The sequence below is a fragment of the Amblyomma americanum genome, chromosome 5, assembly GCF_052857255.1.
Source record: "Amblyomma americanum isolate KBUSLIRL-KWMA chromosome 5, ASM5285725v1, whole genome shotgun sequence".
Classification (NCBI taxonomy): domain Eukaryota; kingdom Metazoa; phylum Arthropoda; class Arachnida; order Ixodida; family Ixodidae; genus Amblyomma; species Amblyomma americanum.
In genome coordinates, this window is record NC_135501.1 from 64,832,304 (window position 1) to 64,853,775 (window position 21,472).

Here is a 21,472-nt window from a genome sequence, read left to right on the forward strand (position 1 = left end):
ATCAAGTGCTATCTCCATCAACTGTCTCTCCAAATATCAGCATGGCATATGAGCGCGATGAAGTGCAAAGAAGGGATGAATGAACGAGAAGTAACATATTTACACGATTGTAAGTCTACTCGAACGTAAGTTGTCCCCCCCATGTCAAATGCCAGGAGGAAAAGGGGGGCATGCCCATGGGCACTACAGTGCTGCCGTCGTCATCCAGCGAAATCCCCCACTTTGCGAACAACTACAGCACGTCAAATCATGCACTTCGCAAACAACCGCAACGCGACATTGCGTGGAACAGCAAAAAATTTTGCCTCGCTGCAGCCACTGCACTGTCATCATGTGCACAGTTTGCAGTTGTTCTTTTCTTCGGCGTAAAGAATGATAGCCATTTTGAATGTAGCCACGAACGAGCGCTGAAAGCTTACTGGTCCCACAGTACAAATAATGATTTACGAAGCATTCAAGGCAATCAAGTCAAATGCGTCAAACAAAACCAAAAAGAATCTGTGCGTGTGAGGCGACGGCTCTTCCATCAGCTACCGACGCTCCCCTGAAGCGCTGCCATTCCGAGTGGCAATGCCGCTATTGTAATTGGAACAGCGGCCCTTCCATCAATTCGTCAACTGTCAACACTCCCATGAGTGCAGAGTGCAGTTAAAAGAAAAAAAAGAAAAATCTTTCATACCAAGCAAGTAGAATAGCCGAATGCTACTGGGCAGAGCCATAAAGTAGGGGTGTGCAAATATTCGAAATTTTCGAATATAATTCGAATATTATATTTTTAGTATTCGTATTCAATTCGAAAACCAAGTATTCGTGTTGTTTTGAATATCTGATCCGACGCAAATATTCATATTTAGGCGAATATTCTACTGCGAGCACCGGCATTCATTTTGGTCCGCAACTCCTATCTACATAGACAGCAACATGGTGGCACCCAGAGCCATGCATAACATTGGGCCATGCCGTAGCTGACTGTGCTGGTGAGCTTCTTTGTGGCTATACCTGCGACTGCGCGTCCGACTCTTATTCGTGCCATGGCGAACCACGGTTGTAGAAAGCCATGCGGAGCAAAGTGTTTTAAACACCTACAGGTACAACAACGCTGCTTGTCAACCATTTGAAACTGCATGCGGCCAAGATGGAAAAGTATTGAAAGATGGCTGCAGGTGTACCGGAGAAAGATCAGCCGACCATGACCGACTTTGTGCGCCCAACAAAGCTGCTACCAGAAAAGAGGACTTAAACACTAAATAGCAAGGTCACTGCCATGGTGGCGCTTGATTTGCAGCCCCACAGCGTCGTTGAAGACCATGGGTTTGAAGTGCTTTTGGCAGCTGCTGTTCTAAACTATCGCCTACCGTCGCGCTCTACACTTTCACGGGTGCTTGTTCCGCGCATGTACAACCTTTTTCCGTAAAGTTCCGAGACTGAGTCCATTTAAAAATATGCGTTTAACATTGAAATCAATTGTGCAGCACCCCTTCGAAATAGTCTCCCTTGCAGTCTATACACAGCTTCCAATGCTTCTTGAGGTCTTGGAAACAGTTGGAAAACGCTTCTTTTGGCAGGGCTGTCAGCTCCTTTGTCGTGGCGCCTTGAATGGCCTCCACGCTCCCCATCCAGCAACCTTTTAGGGCTCTCTTCACACGAGGAAACAGGAAAAAGTCTCATGGGGAGAGGTCAGGCAAGTATGGCAGATGGGGAAGTAATTACAATAACGCTCTGCTTGGTGAGAAATTTTGTCACGTTGAGAGCAGTGTGCAGACTTGCGTTATCGTGGAGAAGGCTCCATTGTCCAGATGCCCGTAAGTCAGGGTGACGACGTCACAGTGCATCACGCATGTGTTGAAGCACGAGGATATAAAACTCTTGATTCACCGCCCGCCCTTCTGGGATGAACTCTTGGTGCATGACACCTCTGGCATCGAAAAAAAACTATCAGCATTGTCTTTGGTTTGGTCTTCTGTCGTCGTACCTTTCTCGATGCCGGAGAGCTTGTGGACCGCTATCCGGCGCTCTGCCTCTTTGTTTCAGGATCATATTTAAAACACCATGTTTTGTCTTCAGCAATGATCCTGTCGACGAATGCAGCATCCTTCTCAGCCTCTGAGACCAAATCAACGCTCACTGATGCCCGCGTGTCCTTCTGGTCCTGTGTGAGGGAGTGCGGCACAAGTCTGGCATTCAGCTTTCGTTTCCTCAGGTTCTCATGCAAAATTTGGTGTCATGTTGTCTTACTAATGTCCAGAGCATCTGATAGCATGCGGACTCCAATGGTGCGGTCTTGCTGTACGATTTCCCTGATCTGAGCCACATTGTTTTCATTCCGTGAGGTTGAAGGGCGCCCCTGCCTTGTGTAGTCTTCCACTGACGTTCTCCCTGAAACAAACCTCTTGTGCCACTTGAAAACTCGCGCCTGCAATAATGTCTCGTTGCCGTAAGCGTCGCGAAGGAGCTCATACGTCTGTGTGGCTGTCTTGCCAAGCTTCACACAGAATTTTATGTTTACATGCTGTTGGAGGTGGACGTCCATCTCTCCACATTAACTCACAGTAGAATGCTCAGATAACTAGTGACAACGTATATTTCTACATGTAGTGTCATCTAGCAGCTGCCACAGCAATTAACGTAAATAGCTCAGGTTAGCCCGAAAAGATGGCCCTACACATACGCACCATCATTTCTAGAGAAGAAAATAAGTCTCAAGACTTTACGGACAAAGGTTGTATGATGATGCGCAGAAGAAGGTGAAAATGGAGCTCAGCAACGCTTTTGAAAGCGGAACTGCAGCTGTTGCCTTTACCAGTGACATGTGGACATCGCTAGCGAACGAAAGCTACATGAGCTTCACTTGCCATCTCCTAATTTTCAAATACAGCGGTTCACGCTTAACATGCGTCATATGGCTGACAGTCACCGTGCTGAAAACATCGCAGCTGTGCTGGAGGAGATGTGCGGCGAGTGGGAAATACCAGACAACTGTGAAAAGTACATCGTGTCAGATAATGGGTGCAACATCCGTGCCGCTTGCCGCTATCAGGAGACTCCCGTGGACTGAGCGATCGTGTTTCACCCACACCCTGCAGCTAGCACTTAACAATGCAATATCTCGTATGCCGCCCATTGATCGTCTGTGCAAGAAGGCCAGAAAAATTGTTGGTCATTATAAGAACAGCTCATCAGCACAAAAAAAGCTAGAAAAATACCAATAAAAAAGCAGGCAAAGATCCTCTCCTTCTGGTGCAAGATGTAGAAACCAGATCTAGTCTCTTGGAACTAAAGGCAGTCACTGTGGACCTTGCCACTTCGGACAACAGCATTGATGGGCTCAGTTCACAGGAATGGAAAGAGGCTTCTGAATATGTAGAAACGCTCAAGCCATTCCTCGAAGCCACTGTTATTGCCAGTACAGAAACATATCCATCACTTTCAGCTCAAATACCACCCATTTTCGGAATGCTGCATGATCTTGCATTACTGGATTTCATATGGCCCTGGCATGTTCGGTCAAATCAAGGTTCCCCCTGTATGCAGAAGACAAGGACGCATGCTTTGCCATGTTTTTGGACCCGCGCTTCAAATCCGCCACATTCAGAGCCGAGAAAGAAAAGATGATGTGACTAAAAGATTTACTGCTTCAACAGCTGTACCTGTGTGCTTCTGACCCAGAAGCTAAGAAGCAGAGGCCAGAACTCTATGCACAGCAGTGTTCTAAAGTTTCGAATGCATTTCACAATTTAGTGTAAAATGCTGTGGAAACTGAAGCAGTTTCTGCTGCAGAATGGGAGTTTGCTGCATATTCAGAGGAGGCATTGTTGAAACGAGACAGTGACGCATGCGAAAGGGGGCGGATCGTGGTATCTTCCAGACACCCCCAGTCTGTCAAAGCTGTGCACAAAGTACCTCGCAATATTTGCCACTTCATTGCCAGTGAGAGGCCATTTTCTGTGGCTGGAGAAGTTGTTTCAGATAGAAAGGAACGACTTCTGCCTGACCGTGTGGAGCAGCTGGTTTTCCTTCACGACAGCCTTTAACGTTCATCCCAGTAACACACTTTTGTGCTAGTGGCAAGCTAGCCTTAATCAATGCTGTGTACTAGCCATTTTCTGTGATACTTCCACTCTTCTATGAATAATGTTCTAGACATTGATACTTTTTGTGCAGCCACACACACATTGTGTTCATTTACTCATTGATAGTTGAACTGTGATGCTCAGATAAATGTTCTGTAGTGGTTAAATGTGTCTGTCCTTGATTATTCGATATTCGGAACTAAGTATTTGTATTCGATTCGTATTCGAAAAATTTGATATTAGCACACCTTTACCATAGAGCAAATATAATATTGCAACCACGTTGTAGCATCTGTGATATCTTGTTCTCTTGCCTTTATTTATAGTGCCATAGTTTGGTTCCCCACTTTGAATTTTCAAATTTCAAATACAAAAAAAAGTGAACCGTGTAAATACGGTAAATGAATTTAATTGATTTACATGAATAGATCCTACTGAAGCACTTGTCCACATCACTTTTTGTCTGTACTCTGGCTATTCTGTTTCATTCTTTACGCAATTCACCAACTAGCCCTGCTCGACATTCTTTTATCAGCACAAAGGTACCTGCAAGCTAAAAGCGAGTGTTCTCCCATTAGAAATTAGCCAGTTCCAAATTTGGACACAGATCAGCTGCATACCTCATGGCAATGTGCCCTTCGATTCAAAAACAGCCAAAGTCTCGATAATCAGTGAGGCAATGTGCAGCTCACACAATGCCCTCCAAATGCTCAAGCATCAAAGATGACCGCCACGCATCCCAAAAATAAAAACAAGATAGTGAAACAAAGACCTCTCGTATATAGCCATGACAGCCAACCGAAAGAACGAGGCTGAAAAGAGAGTGAATGAAGTTTCCTAACACACATACAAGCTGAAGCTCGAACCAGCTATTGACCGTTGCCTTGCAGAAATCAACACCAGGACCGACAGCCAAACGCACAAGACGGCCACAGACAGGAGGAGACTGAACTCAACAAGCAGCACGCTCGACAGGACAACAGGGCCAACCAGGCATGCCACACTTAGAGACAACAACGTGGAATGCGGAGACTGGGGTGCCACAAACTGGAGCGGGGGTGCAGTGGCGGCAACAGCAGTGCGGTCTGAGCGGAGAAGGGGGCGATGGGAGCGGTGGTGGCTACGGAGGAGGCGGACTCCCAGCATCGTCGCCCACCTGCCGTCCTCGCGGGATCCGGCCAGCCTGCGGGCCTGTCGGTCCATGAGGCTGGTGCGCGTGCGAGTCTTCTTCCACGAGTAGTAGTACTTCACCAGGCTGGGGATGGTCTTGTCTGGCAGCTGCATGAAACATGAACAACAAGCCAGGTGAACTTCATCAATGGCACACACGAGTCTCTTTCAGACTTTGTCATTCCACAGTGACAATGTGCAGGGCTAGTCAAGAGTTCCCAGGCCAGATAATCTGCTTTTAAGCACTGAGCATTACAGTGAGGAGACTCCTGCTCACTGCCCAGAGATTTTTATCCCCAGGGTGCCATGAATGTTAGTAAGGTGTGGGTGCGGGCTAGTTGGTAATGCATTGTAAGACGAAAAGCGCGAAAAAACACACGGACGCAAAGAAAGACGAAGGACAAGCGCTGTTTCCAATAAACGTCAGTTGGAAGTTAGCGCTTGTCCTTCATCTTTCTTTGCGTCCGTGTGTTTTTTCGCGCTTTTCGTCTTACAATGCCATGAATGCCCCACTACATGGCTCAAAATCTGAACCTACGGCCTGGAGACTTTTTGACCAACTCTGTGCACGACCTTTTATCCTTTACCTACTGTCAGTGCAGCCTGCAAGCAAAACTTGCATGTGTTTGTCCAGTGACAGGTGCCAACAGGTGTCCTCTACGTCATTTATGTATTTCTCCAGTTATCTACCTTTAAGTACCCCAATTTTCTCTGGGTGCCAACTATCAAACCTAATAGGTATAGTGGGGCTTTTGTATCCCTGCTATGCTGAGTGGAACACCTCTTTTACATCACCACTACATGCACATAAGGCACTCCATTCATTCAGCTCTGACCACAGCTGCCTGCCACTACACCTGTGTTAGCACATCATGCTTCCATTTCACAAGGTAGGTCAAGCTGCCTCTGGCAGAAAATTTCTCGAGAGTGCGCAGTACAATGGTTGCATTGTGATAAACAGGGCACTCCACTCCAGCCCAGGGGCAGACTTATGGGCCACTCTAGGAGAGGGCGGTTGGGGGGCAGCCCCATTGGAAACATGTATTTCTTGGAGTCTTTAGTGCCACACTCCTCGGGCTTCAGCGGTATGTGTCTGTGTGTGAAGCCTCTGAGTAGCAAGTGTAAATGTGTCAGTGGACACCACAATCCCATCGAGTGGGAGGTGGCGTCCACCTACAGACTGGTGCAGTTATGTGCCTCTCCTCTTCTCAAAGCCAACGGATGGTTAAGCTCCCATGATTTTGAGGAAAGGAAAGGTGCATAACAGCCTCCCTGGGTCAGTGGACACCTCAATCACACTTCGAGGTATGTACTAGTGGTGACTACTTGCTTGGGCACAGTATTTCGTCCTTAGTAATGCTAAACTGCCAGCCATTTTTTTTTTCCTTATAAGTTTTGTTATTATAGTTTTCCTACATCAGATTTTTTGCTTGTTGGCAGCCCTTAATTCTGGCCCCTGCTCCAGCCAGCCACAAACCACCATTAAGGGTGAGCTCCTCCATGACCTTGGCACTGCCTGCGAGAGACAGTTCACAACCATTTGCTGCACCTGTAGCACTGCACTGTGCACTTAGCAAATCTTTTCAAAGCACCTGAAAACTAGAGGCGCAACATGCAGATGCAGGCAACAGAAGTGAGCAGCGTGCTTTTAACGAACAAACATTCCCACTGGCCCGTGCCCTGCAACAACACATCCTTAGTCAAGAGTTCTCTCAAGAACGCTATCCATCTTGGAGCACTTCCTGAATCAAATCACTCTCATCAGTCTTGTTTTAGCTGAAGCACTGCACGGCCCACTTCAGCGAGGGAAACTGACCTGGAACCATGATACCCCAAGCTCCTATTTGTCAACACCACAGAAAAACGCATTAGAGGACACAAAACAGAGAGAAACAACAGACAGTTCTCCAGTACAGCTGCCCATCAAGGTAATTTCAAGCCCTTGTAACAAAGGTTTTTGTTTTAAACCACAAAGGTGCACAAGCTCTGCTCAACATTTACTTGTCGGCAAGTAGGAGGAGAAATGGATATCAGTCCCCTGGTTGAGAACAAGTTTGTCCTCTTTTCTCTGCCCACTGCATTACTACCAGCTTTCCCAGAGCAAATGCTCTGTCCCTTGTAGACAAAAGATGGGAGACGGGGGAGACACACCATCTGCCGGATCTTGTGGAAGTTCTTGCCGTGGAACTGGAAGGCCTGCTCAAAGAGCACCTTGTCCTCCACGGTCCACTCGTCTGGGAAAGGGGTGAAGTTGGCCAGGTCGGCCACCGCCTTCTCCAGGTCATACTTGTGCCAGAACAGCATGCCCAACGCCTGCGCCCAACATCAACACAAGTCGCACACTCACTTCTGCACAGGACGCCTGATACACTGCGAGAGCACTTAGGACACCAAAATGAAGGACCCTGGAATAGCAGCCAAGGTCAATTCATTTCTGCTTCCATGAAATCCAGAAGAGTGCGGTGAGGGGCTAGTTGGTATGACATTATGAGAACAATGAATAACTGCGCAAAAAGAACGGGACAATAGAGAAGAACCACACGAGGCAAGCGCAGGCTAACTTAGTCTGCGCTTGTCTCGTGTGGTTCTTTCTCTCTTGTCCCGTCCTTTTTGCGCAGTTATTCATTGTTCTCATATCTGCTTCCATGCTAAACACCGCAGGGTAAGTTGATGCACAGGTGCTAGCAAATACAGATGCGGAGCCAGCTCAGTGCCATTAACACTATGTATGGTAAGCTGGAGCGTAGCATCTTTGTGCAATATATAAATTTGGTTGCACACATTTACAAGAAATGCTGCAAGGAGAATAACAGTGAAGCTGCAACTGGAGCCAGTTGATTGCACAATCTGTTTAATTAGTTAACAGGCACATAGTTACAAGTGCACGTGTTTTTATGGTCTCAGTTTACAGCCAAAGCAGCACAAGCTGGCTCGCACTCTGCCTGTCTTGCAGTGTCCCTGTAGCAGCACACTTATGAACAGCTTGACAGTGAGCCAACTCTTCCTGTTTGTATCTCTGAAAGAAACAAATAAAAACTACGAGGGCTCTTAAATAACTTAAGAGTGGAATGCAATAGCCTTAGGTATCACATTTTCCGCAGCTTCTGTTGCAACTTCTGTATGTGTTTGCTTCAGTTTCTTTGCAATGTGCCAGCAAGACGTGCCACCAACCACCATATTCAGACTGCTATCTGCACTATAAGGTATCTGCTATGCTGTGATGGAGCTGACATTTGCATATACCACATTTTTTCCCGATTTTTGATTCTCCATCTAAGTTCCTGTCCAGAAACTAGAGTCATCACAAACTGGTGGGAAGGTTGTGATGATTTCGCAAGGTCACACGATCTCTTTTGACCAATCAAATTTCGTCTCGGATGTCAGCGGGGTTTTGGTGTGATGACAACTCTAATGCCACAGCATTAAAAAAAAGAGGAGAGAGAGTGCCAACAACCTTTGTCCGAGGAGAAATACAGCAGCGTACATGCTGGCCGAAGAACCCATTCAGCACAATCACCATCAGCAAGGACAAGTTGATCCAAAGGCAAATGCCTGTCACACTAATCTCTAAGCACCCCTGTTCTGTACCAACCACAGCCCAGGGCTGTGGTTGTGTGTCCTCATCCAAATCAGCTTCCCCTGGCTAGGTTTTTCTTCACTTGGAAGCAATCTTCCTTGGCACCCAAACAGACAACTACAAGAAAAGCCAGGCTCTACCATTGACATCAGGACACGGCTACTACTATCATCGCCAGCAATGCCCTAACGATGTCCCCCCGAAAACCCCTCCTACTTTTACCTTCCCTTGGAGCCCACTCTGTCGCACTAAAGGACCACCAGTTATCTGCCCTTCACATTACCTGCGCATTTCTTTTTCTTCTTGACCTCAGCTACGATATCACTTATCCACTCTGCCCTCTTCCTTCCCCTTTAATGAACCCCATGACAGTAAACCATACCCAGTACACAAAGAGGGCCCCTACATCTGACCACAGCTCCCAGAGAGACGAACTCACCTGTTCCGCATTGTAGCTGTACTTCTCCTTGGCGAGGGTCATGTACTCGTCCACTGCGGAAGGAAGCACACAGGGGTGACTCAACAGTGCACCTATGTCACCTGTTGAGCACACAGCTGACAGGAATGGGCCGATCATAAAAAAAAGCCTTTGAGCACAGCAAAAGCAGCGTGCTAACTATCTGTGCGATTCGTTTGTAAGCGAGAAGCTGTTAAAACCCTGCAGCAGCCAGAATATCAAGGCATCTGGTTACTGCCAGTGACTGCAGCAACTATTGCCTTTCACCACCAAGATGAGCAAACTAACAACACATCTTCAGCATTTGGCCATCTCTTACTTCGCTAATCTTCCTAGTCATCAATTCGGCATGTTCATTCATCACAATCATCACCTGCTTTTCAGCCATCATTATTTACCATTGTTCAGCACACACACATGTTCTATAATCACTCCTGGTGCATCCTAGTACTAGTCCAGGAACATTGATAACATATCTCGATGCTGTGATAGCTCAACGTGCAGCCCTAAATTAAAACCTGCAATTTCCTAGGCACACTCAGCAGGTGCACTTCTGCGCCAGTTCCTCCATGTTTTTTCTTTTCATGGCGACACAAGTCAGTCCTCCTCGAACCTTTCACTCCTAACCCTCACTCCAGGCACGCACACCCTCCTCTGCTGGACATCCCTCATGCCACTTGACATCTCGGCCAATGAAAGAGCAGCAACTTTTGCAGCAAGCAAATGCAACCGCAGAGGAGCAACCTTGAGAAATGAACCTGACATGCTCAGAGAGAATGAAGGACAAGTAACCATTCTTCATCCTAGCAGCTGACTTGTGGTGTGGCAAGGCGTTGGTGTGCAAGCAGTCCTCCCTTATGCTGTACACCCTCAAAACTTTTTTGAAGTGACCGCTATCACTCTGAACCATCAAGTCCAGCAAATCCAGCAGCAAAAAAGGCACACATGGGTGCTTAAGCTGCAACATGTAACCAGCAAGTATATACGGACCTGGAACAAGCACAGCTTCCACCCAGGAAGTCAAATGGTATATGGCAGTGTATCAAATGACCAATGCACCACTATGCTGATGAAGATGTGCCAGCGCTTTTTCAGTATGAGCCATGTCAACATCTACTGCACAGCTGGCTTTGATGCTAATGTTGCTCCGTGCCACCTGTCCCTGCTGCTACTACTTCCATTAAATGGATTACTACCTTCCATCCTTCCGAGGTGGGGGCACAACATTTGAATTCACACGCATTGGTTCTCCTGTGCACCAACCACAAAGACAATGTCTAACCATGCTGGGACAACAAACATTAGCACTTTCACAAACACACCATTACTATAACTCACACTTGCTATCCGAGATGTCGGCACACGGTGACCACACCAGGAGGGCTCGCTCGGGGGCAAAATCTGGGCATGGCTCTGCACCAAGAGAAGGTATGGCGTGGCATGTTATGGTTTGACACGGCATTTGAAGCTGGCTTAAGTCATCGTAAGATGGCTCCCAACCAATGCACATGAAATATTCATGCAGGAGTGTGGCAGGACATGCACACCCTTAGTCAAAACATAACCAGGCCATACAGTCTGCTTTTAAGGTGGATAATGCACCACCTCTAAGCAACCCACAAGGACCAGAGGGTCCTTAAAGGTGAATACAAGGCTCTTCCTCATTCTACAGGTACTTGCAGCTTCAGGTGTGCCACAGGGGCCCCAGTGCACAGTAAAAAAAGCAAACCACATGACATGAAGACCTCTGGCCGAGGGCACACATGTCCTTCCAACCTCCTGCCCCTACAGAAGCACAGCATAAGAGTCGTTCAGTCACGTTGATCTCGGGGCTCAGAAGAAACTGCTGGCTGGACACCAAGAAGCCTCAAAGTGGTTGCAGTGGCAGGTAGATTTCGGAATACCATGTGCCTGTGCCCAATCATCCCTTTCCATCGTGCCCACATGGCCTTACTGCACACTGCAAATCAACACCTCTTGTATTCACTGACCATTCCAACAGCAACCTACAGCTACAATGGACCCTACTATCATCATGATCAGGAAGAGTAACTCCCAGCAGGGCAAAGGCCTCTCTCAACAATCTCTTACCAAGCCAGAAAACAGTAGCAGTACGAAAACAATCTCTAATGGTTTCAGCTCCTACTGGTGCATCTCAATTACCAAGGCACCCATTGCCAATACAAGCTTGCAGCCTTTACCAAGTTTCATGGCGACCTCTGGATTTCATCTGACTAGGTTAATAATGTTCAAGTCAGTCAAGACTCTTCAACTTGTTGCACACTGTACTGCTGGCTCACTATCCCTGCTCCTTAGAAGATGTTCTTGAAATGTCCCCAAATTTTTCTTGCACTCTAAACTCCAAAGACACTCACCTTGCCAGCTCAGTGAATGTCCTATTAATGTGCACATGCACAAAGAGTGTCACTAACGTAACCGGACAAAAGAAATGGTGCTTGGCAACCTCCGAGCCAGTGGAACAAGACGTACTGTTGAAAGCCAGATGCTACTCACAGTGGTGGGAGCCTGGCAAAATTCAGTAGAGCTACAATGATGTCTGCAGTGGAATCGGCTGCCATCGGCCAGTTATTGACAGTTGCTGAGGAGAAAATAAGTGACAAAAGCCTGGTACCCCAGGACATCTACTTCTGCAGGACACTGGCAATTGTGGTGGTGGTCAGCCACTGGAGAGAGTCGTTTAAATGTACTGGCTATGGTTGCCCCCTAGCTAACGTTCTTGCGGAAGACCACATTCAATAATTCCCATGCATTCCACAGAAGCATTTCCGGCAGAATAGTGGCATTCACGGCAAAGCTTACACGCAGACCCAAGGCCCTTCTAAGCACGACCTGCAGCAACCTCACTAGCAAGGAGGCACGCTGTGATGTCACCCACCGATGATACACTGGTCATTCTTCACCAGATGTGAGCAGGACTGCAGCCTTACCTTTTGTCGTATGTCCCTTTCTAAATTTGCAAAGTTGTTTTTGTCAGTACTGCTTTTTGATTCCTGCATGGTTTATGGTTCAGCACATCAGTATTGCAAGCTATGATGTGTGTGGCATGAACAGCTTGAGACATTGTACTATCTAAGATTGTGATGTAAAAGAATGGGCCCACCGTGTCGTAGCTTTGCAGTATAAAGCAACAGTGTATGCCAGTAAAATGGCTGGCTCACCCATTGAGACAATGTCTGGAACCACAGCTTGGAAGTCATGGCCCACGCGCATTCCATGGTCTGGAAAAGAAATTAAAAGAAAAAACAATGTAATGCAAGGTGGACCGATCTGGTTAGTGCCGAGTTTGGAGAGAAATACACATTGGCTAGCAAAAAAAAAAAAAAAAGTCAGAAATGAGAATTGTTTTCCGTTCGCATTTAACATGCAAACTAACACGGGAATCAGTAGGTAACCGACACTGCCCAGGAACGCAACCACCTTCAAGTATAACTGACTTGAATTGGCTGAAAAAAAAAAAAATCGGCCCACAGTGCGAAGACGATCGCGTTTCAAGTGGCGCGGCGCCCTCGCGCATGCCACCACCGCCGGCGAGGTGCAGCGACTGCACGCAGGACGCGAAGGGCGTTCGACGGGAAACATGCCATCGAGAAACATGCCATCTGTCCCGTCTGCCTCGACGGTCGGCGGGGGGCTCGAAGATGCGCACAGCATCGCGGTCCGCCGGAGGACCAGCAGGACGTTCTGGTCAGGGCGGAGTGTCGACGTGAAACGCCGCGCGCGTCGCAAGGGTTTGGTGGAGCACACCGCCGGGGGAGCGGCGTTCGCGCGCGGGTTATCGGCAGCACAAGTCGCGCCCCGGGTCCTCGATCCCCCGTGCACAGCGTGCCGTGTCAACGGGGCTAAACGCGAGCTCCTGCCGAGAGAGACGCGCCAGGGCTCGCCACTCTTCAAACGCGCGTCTCGCGACGATACGCTACTGGTGGCGGGCAGGGAGACATGCAGCGGCGGCGGAGCCCGTCGGCAGAAAAAGACGAAGACGATGCGTGCCAGTGGCGCTTCGCTTTGAAACAGAGAGGGGGCAGAAGAGCGGCCGCGCTTGGCGAGCACGCAAGCTTGCCGCAGTTACCTTGCTCCGATTCGTCGGTAGCGCTCCCTTCGTCCGTGAGGTGCCCGTTCGGACTCGAGGTGTGCGATCGGCGGCCGACGCGGGACTCGTCGTTTCGATCGGCCAGCACCATGATTTCACCGAGGACGGAACGCTGCCTCGGACGCAGAACTAGACCGGCGCGCGGGCACAAACTTCGTGCAAACGGTAGCGAAACGCGACTTTTTTTTTAACTTTTTTTTACTAGTACGGATCTCGCACCGCCACCAACACTCGCCAAAGTGGAACTGTGAGAGAGAAAAGTCCTGCACCGACGCGCATAAAGAATAAGGCGCGGAAGAAAGTAGTTCCGCGGGTAGGTCGAGTCCACTGCGTGCTGCATAAGCTTTGCTAAAATTTGACCCCTTTTGTGGAAATAATAACAAATTTGTCGTGCAAAAATATGTCACAATATTTCAAATATTGTTTTGATTTTCATTCACAAAAATCAACGGAGACGATGACGATACTAACACTCTCAAAAGAGTACATTTTGAATGGCCTATATTATTAGGTGAACTTTATTAATGCGGCAAAAATTTACTGTACCGGAAACTGTGTTATGTATTCTATGTATCGGTGCGCTAATTTTATTATGTATCGTTTAATCACATAAATATAGAGTAAAAAGCGCAGGCCACTACCAAGCGGTTAGTATCATGCAGGCTCCGTAGAAAACAACCCTAAACGCAATATTAGTGCGCCTCTTGTAGCGGGTCACCAACGCTAAAATTTTCGTTGAAAATAAACATGTGTCTGGTTTAAAACGTGAAATTTCGGAACTGTATTAGTGCAGTCTAGTGCCGTCTCTATCGCTTAGTTGTGTTTCGCATGTCCACGGATATTTGCGGTTGCACAAACACTGCACAGATGTGCCGACTACTGCGCATGGGATTCTATCCCGCTTTTCCACCCCTTCGCTGAATAGCGGTTGCAGCAGGGCATTAAAATAAAAAAAGCGGGCTTTCGAACCCGACGAGTCTTGAAGATTCCCTCTCTGACACTCAAGTCATGGGCGAAAATTCACGACACTCGGGACAACCGCGCGCCTCGTATCCGCGCAGTAGCCGCGGGTGTCAACAGTCGTAGTGTCGCAATAGCGCAAAGCAGCTGCTTGCGAAGGCAGGCTGATTTTCTCAGCTCCTAGGACCGCTTCATGGGCTTCCTTGCGGTTTTCTGTCGAAATAGAAGAGGGCGTGCTACATCCCACTTACAGATGACAAGTGGAATTGATTTGCGTTGCTACACGGCAGAGATAAAAGTAGAATAACCCGGATATATTCTTATATTACTCTAATTTGAGGTTGTCATGCCGTACGTAGTTCTTGAATTTATCATCGTTGCGTCTATCATAATAAATTTGACCTCGTAGAAACCACTAAGGGCTCGATCTATGCATTCAAAACACCGCGCGTTTGGATTTTAGTGATGAAATGCACAGAAAACTCAACGTTTCTCTTCGTGGCTGCTGCAATCCAGGCGCGGTGCAGGAATGCTGTCACATGTGCCGATGCGAAGCAAGGTCTTAAATGACTGTCTTCGATCTGGTTCGTTCACCTGCAATGCGTGCAGCTCTATATAATTATGTGGCACCACGACGCAGTGCCGGTCTGGATTGATATTGGGTGAACATTAGTTTGGCTCCATCGCGGCTGCAGTTGTCATAAATGGATTCGTACTCGCAAATTCTAAGAAGGACGACTAGAAACCGCTAACGCCCCTATCGTCGCGCCTTTTTTTGAAGTCAGTTCACACATATAAAGCGCAGCGTTACCAATTATGTCTTGATCTATAGTGTCGATGCATGTACGAGAAATAAATGAACTGGCTGAACAACTCGGGCATGCTACGATCGTGGATTTCAACTGTGCATTTTGGAGTGTATATATGCACTACATGCTTTGCGGAATTATGCATCTGCACAGTCAATTGTTGGCCATGACCTCATCGAAGGCTGCGGTGTTTTGCGAAACTATATATGTGCACCGCTATATTAAAATACTGCAAGGGCGAACGTGTTGTCTGCGACCAACCGACCAGATTACTTTTCATATGTTGTCACACCATGCATATTCTTCCTCTGTGGTTCGAGTCACCTGGTTAACTCTCTTCGTCGAGTCCATGCATGTTATCATGATTATATATAGTTATTTGATGGAAGGATTAGTTCTGAGTACAGTGGCAAAACGTTTTATAATCTTGCTGCACTTTTTTATGAGCTAGTTGACTAGACAGATAATATTGATTTAGCATGCATTTCCTAGACTGCTTTCCTAGCCAGCTGAATTCATGACACGTACCACGCAGTGTGTACGCGGTGTAGGCGCCCAGATCTGTGGTCCATAAATTACGCGTCGTCATTGGGAACATAAATGGAGTGTGCGATGTAAGATGAGAGCTACATGTGCTTGTCGGTGATCTGATATGACTATACTTTGGCGAGTAAGCATTTTTTTATGGTCTGAACTAGCCAGCTGTATATATGGTACTAACAGGGTTTCAAATTGGTCTAGTTGCATGGTAGTTATAGTATATGGTCACACATAATTGCGCTTTTGAAATGACTTGGAACAACACAGGAACGACACAAACACTGGTGCGTACCAGTGTTTGTGTCGTTCCTGTGTTGTTCCAAGTCTTTTCAAAAGCGCAATTATGTGTGACCATGTATATATGGCACATCCGGCGAAGTCACGTTGTATTCGTCCTTGGCGATGTCGCCCGCGCTCTCCCTGTCCTCCCCACCACTCTTGCTCTTCCCGTGGCTGCACCTGTCACACAGGTGATGGGTGGCCTTTTGTTAGCTGAGGCGGGAGCTCGGCCTGAGAGGGAGGATTGGTCGGCGCCACATCGTTCGAAATCGCAGCGCTCCGATTGGGCGAGACGTGCGCATGTTCTGAAACGCACTGCGGTTCAAACCCCTGAAGTTGCTCGTTGGCTATGAGAGTCGTCGTAGTGCGTGGAGGCCTGTGGACCCATATCGGCCATCCGGACATCGCACAGCGCAATGGCGTCGTTTGCATGTCGTCTCCATCGAAATGTGCCCGCCGCGGAAGCAATACCTTGGGCACAGCATCTGAACGCCAAACGCGTTCACACTTGTCCAAAAATCCGGCTAGCGAAGCGGATTCGGCCGCTTTTGGCGCCGACCAGGGCGGAAAGCGGCACAACCCCACGCCTCGGAATGAATTCGTCGTTGTTGCTGCCTTTTTCAGCGTCTCCACTGGCCATAAATGGGACACCTGTCCATCGCTTCATCTCACTTCACCTATAAGAAAGCGTATCAGTTATAAATTTGCTTCTTTATTTATTTAGGCTGACGATTCTGCCACTACTATAGGCTTAAGAGGAGCGTCGCTTTATTGACAGTAATGGTTCCCGTCCTGACCAGCAGATGGTGCCACTAGGCTGGGCTTATGGTTGAGAGTCTGTTTGCATACTCTGAACTAAAGGTAAGAGTGGGAATGTGCCTGCGTTTGATGTAGGTAAACCTCTCAGCCTGCCAACGAAGCTGTCGGTGCATTTCGAGTTGCAGATGGTAAGCGCTCTGTGAATATTTGCAGCTGTAGCTGTTACAGGGACACTATAGCCCTACATCCCTATCAAAATGGTGTTATCAGTTATAATTGACTAGCAGGCTGTGTTGACGTTTTCCCGCAGCAAAATACACATTTATGGCTGTTAAAATTCTCTCCACCACTACACTCTCAGTCGCGACGTCCACACCGAGAAGGACTGCAAGCTGCCGCCACTTTCTATATAGCAAATGGCGGCATAACACGGCCTCTGGGATCCGCACAAAAATTCAGTGCCGCACGCAGCTTACTTTTCCAAATCGGCCTTTGACGGCGACACCTGGCTGTATTTGCTTTTTGGCGTTTTATACCTTATAAAAGCTCCGTTTTTGTTGCGAGTGGTTTCTTTGTCGTTAGAATCAGATACCACTTGCGAAACCTCCCATAGGGCCCTGGCCATGTATAAAAAAAAAGAAATCCGCCAACACTGCCGGAGTATTCGACTAAAGAGCGTTAGCTACAGGAGCTTCAAGTGCTTAGTCTATACAACCGCGGATGTTTCCTTTCCCTTGGATGGATGGATGGATGGATGGATGGATGGATGGATGGATGGATGGATGGATGGATGGATGGATGGATGGACGGACGGACGGACGGACGGACGGACGGACGGACGGACGGACGGACGGATGGATGGATGGATGGATGGATGGTAGGTAGGAGCGTCCCCTTTGAAACGGGGTGATGCCAGTTGCCACCATGCTCAGCTTTTTTTCCTTTATTTTTGTTTAACTGTGTTGTAAGTTATTAAAATTAGCCATTTTCTTTATATACGTCTTCCTACACTTTTAACATTATGTCACATCTCTGCTTTTGAGCCATCAATATTCCGATCGCTTTCTGCTAATTGCCACCGCAGATTTATTTACATGACTATTGTTACCTCTAAACCCGAGGATCTCAGGAAGAGTGACTGTGCCTTCATCGACATCGGGATGGATACCATCACATTTGAGTCTGAGGTGTTCTATTGTTTCTACAGATTTACCACACACAGCACATGTGTCATCATCTTCGTTAAATTTTTTCTGTAGCTGCGCGTTCTAAGGCACCCTGACCTAGCTTCATAGAGGAGGGCACTGCCTCTTGAGTTATCATAAAACGCTTCCTTCCTGATCTGCTGTTTCCAGTATCGATATAGTTCTACACTATGCTTCTTTTCCATTAAATCTATTCAACTTTTAACTTCGACGTTTTTAACCTGTCGTTTAATGCTCTGTCTTTCTCCGGCTTCGTGTCTTGCATACTCACTGGTTAGCTTCCTAGTTCTTTTCCGCCATTGTGAGTCAACGCTCTTTCTGTATAGGTAGTTAAATACCTTAGCTGCCCACCTGCTATCGTCCAATTTCCTCAGGCGTTCTTCATATAGAATTTTACTCTGAGCTTCCCGGGCTTGGAATGATTCCCACCCCATATCCCCCTGTACTACCTCGTTTGTGGTTTTCCCGTGGGCACTGTTAATCTTCCAACAGCTCTCTGATTTACTCTAATCGCGACTGAACTTCAGCCCTTAAGCATAGAACCGCATTCCCGAAAGTAAGCCCCGGCATCGTTATTCCTTTCGAAATACCTCTGAGGACTTCATGCCTGTTGTACCCCCACAATGCCCCATGTTTCATTATCCCTGCTTCTCTTCGCCCTTTTGCTACGAGAGACTGTTCGTGCTTTTCCGTGTACATCTGCCCTTCGTTTACCCATACCCCGAGACACAAGCAGCACAACCTACCTCATGAATTTTGCACTACTATTGCGACTTACAGCCACCTTCGCTACATCCGGTATATTTCCTCGTTATATCCGTTAATACATTTTATAACTGTATGCATCACAACACGACGAATCGTTTGACACATGTTCCGGAACCCCTTGCGACAAATGGTTCGGCCGCAATGGCCGTTTGAAGGTCCTCGGAATGCACGGTTTGGGGCGGAAAGGTCGTTTGTGCGAATCCCAAACATATTTTGGGCTACATCTCAATTAGTAATTTTATCCTCAGGAACATGCCAAGTCATTTCACACACTTCGAAAATTCAGCGTCTAACCGGTGGTCCCCAAATTTTATGCAAATGGTTGCCCCGGGGAGGGGGGGGTGTCCCACTACGCTACGTGCCCACTGTTGCTATGTGATATATGGTGACGTGGTAAATGTACTGGTCAATTTGACCTTCATTGCAGACGCGTTCTTGACAAACGTAAGTAGTAAGAGCTAATGTTCTGTAAATGGTGGTTTGATGTAGCCGAAATTCGGGTTGGCGGGTGGATGGATTGGTAATGCTGAACCCTTTAAATCGGGCGGTGGCTCAATTGAGCCACCTAGCCATGAATCGTGAAATTTCACTCTTGTCTTGATTTTAGCCATTAATCAAATAACGTTCACTTGTTACTTCTACCCGCTTAAAATATATTTTTCCTTCACTCTCTTTAAACCTCAATGCTTTGAAAAAATCAGCCCCGCTGCTTTCCACTAGGGTGAAGCCCTTTACAGAAAAGTATCACGTGTTCAGCCTTTTCCTCCTCCTCTCCACACGCACCGCATAACGTGTCTATCTCGTGGTACGTGACTCAGTATGTCTTATTCCGCAAAACTCTCGTCCGGGCCTCGAACAACAATTAAAGAACTTCCCATACAATTACGGATTGCCGCGCCGCTCGACGTGATTAACGTAAAATGTGTTGCAAAAAGCTGCAAGTTTCAAGATTGTTAACAAACGCACAATCTCCTACCAATAAAACCAATGAAACAAAAGCTTTATTGAAAATTCATAGATATAAGTCCAACAAATCAATTAAGAGATAAAAGAAGAAAAAAAGAGAAAGCTTTTCAGAAGACATCGGCACCATATAGCATAAGCTTTTGTTTTTCGCTTCCAGATGGCGCAGCTATCCGTAAGCACCTGAAAAGGATCTGAAAAATATAGCTCCTTTTTGAAGCGGAATTTCGCAACTGGTAAGATTAAAAGAGCTCTGGTTAGAATGCCGTAGTCGGACGATAGAGATCAACTTCAATATGTCTTTGGTGTGGCCTATGAAACGGCCAGAACACGAAATACAAGTGTCGCCATCACTGCTCGATTTCGCAAGTAAGTTGCATATGCATCGACACGAATTTTCTATGTGGATCCCGGTGATTATGCTACACCGCCATTCGCTTCAATACGGCGGCAAACTGAAGTCCTTCTCTGTGTAGACGTCACGAGTGAGAATCGAGTGGTTGAAAAAAAATTAAATTTCATTTTCTCAGCCACCACTGAGTTTTTTGATGCAGGACAAATGCTAGCATGTCAAGAAAAAACCAGATAATTATTTTAATTGAGATCAATGATTGGGTAGAGCTGTCCTCAGCCTCCCTTTATCCCTCTCAGACACGCATTATGTTCCACTATGGAGAAAAATCTGAAAGTGTGTGTGTGTGTGTGTGTGTGTGTGTGTGTGTGTGTGTGTGTGTGTGTGTGTGTGTGTGTGTGTGTGTGTGTGTGTGTGTGTGTGTGTGTGTGTGTGTGTGTGTGTGTGTGTGTGTGTGTGTGTGTGTGTGTGTGTGTGTGTGTGTGTGTGTGTGTGTGTGTGTGTGTGTGTGTGTGTGTGTGTGTGTGTGTGTGTGTGTGTGTGTGTGTGTGTGTGTGTGTGTGTGTGTGTGTCACAACCCCCAAATTCACAAAAGTAACATGAGTGGCTCAAAAACGTCAACACAGACAGACAGACACTTCATTTCTCACGCGAATTCAAGACACGCAGGCCCCCTGGGTTTCCGCACGACTCCACTCACGGTCTAAACGTTCATGCGATGTTGGTCCATGACGTCGGTCCGATGTTGGTCCACGATGTTGGCATAACGGTGCCACCGTACTGTCCTGTTTTCGAAAAGCGGTGTTTTTTTTATATGCAGAAAATGACCTTATCGTTCTGTCCAGCAGAAATTTAAAATGTCGCCTGCGTCACTAGCTTCGTGAAAACAGCTGTAGACGCTTCGAAAAAAAAAAGTGAGAAAAGTCGCGCATATATATTTCCCGGTTCTGCGGCTTTTGCGTCGGCATCACACCGCACCACAGTGATTGGCCATCATGCAGTAGCGTCACGCATGGTGTCACTGCAACGCGCGATGGCAACGTACGCACCACGCTGAATGGTGCAAGGGGATTACCAACGATTAAAAATGACGTAATGAGATTCTGTCGAAGCCATTGGCTGGAAGGCTTCTCAAGGGCATTCACCGCCTCGTTCTTGGGTTGTCTCCGACTATACAAGTGCTCTTCGACGAACTACCTGGCATTGAACGTGATTTGATAGGCCTTAACAATGTTACGAGCACCGATTAGGCCTAACTACGCTCACTGCAGGACAAAGGCATCTCCCATATCTCTACAATTAACCCTGTCCTGCGCCTGATGCAGCGACCTTAACCCCTGTCCCAATTTCCCCAACTCGCTGCATTGTTTACATTCAACCCTTTTCGTTAGCCTGCACGTTTCATACCCCATGTGTGCACCGGTTATGTTACAACTGGGGGTGCTTTTGTCTTGA

General features: G+C 47.3%; 1 protein-coding gene across 3 annotated transcripts in view; it reads right to left on the reverse strand.

The window, feature by feature from the left end:
- The window catches only part of LOC144132492 (REST corepressor 1-like), a 35,488-nt gene extending 21,850 nt beyond the window's left edge, over positions 1-13,638 (reverse strand). Inside the window, exons 1-6 of one of the 3 annotated variants that reach the window (XM_077664944.1) lie at positions 13,362-13,638; positions 12,454-12,513; positions 10,613-10,687; positions 9,257-9,309; positions 7,392-7,553; positions 5,227-5,348 (exon numbers count right to left, since the gene is read on the reverse strand). In XM_077664944.1, the coding sequence (XP_077521070.1) occupies positions 5,227-5,348; positions 7,392-7,553; positions 9,257-9,309; positions 10,613-10,687; positions 12,454-12,513; positions 13,362-13,473 (584 nt within the window). In that variant the 5' untranslated portion in view covers positions 13,474-13,638. Of the gene's footprint in view, positions 1-5,103; positions 5,349-7,391; positions 7,554-9,256; positions 9,310-10,612; positions 10,688-12,453; positions 12,514-13,361 lie in introns of all 3 variants that reach the window. The other 2 variants (XM_077664943.1, XM_077664942.1) reach the window with 2 other exon arrangements.
- Positions 13,639-21,472: the final 7,834 nt, after the last annotated feature.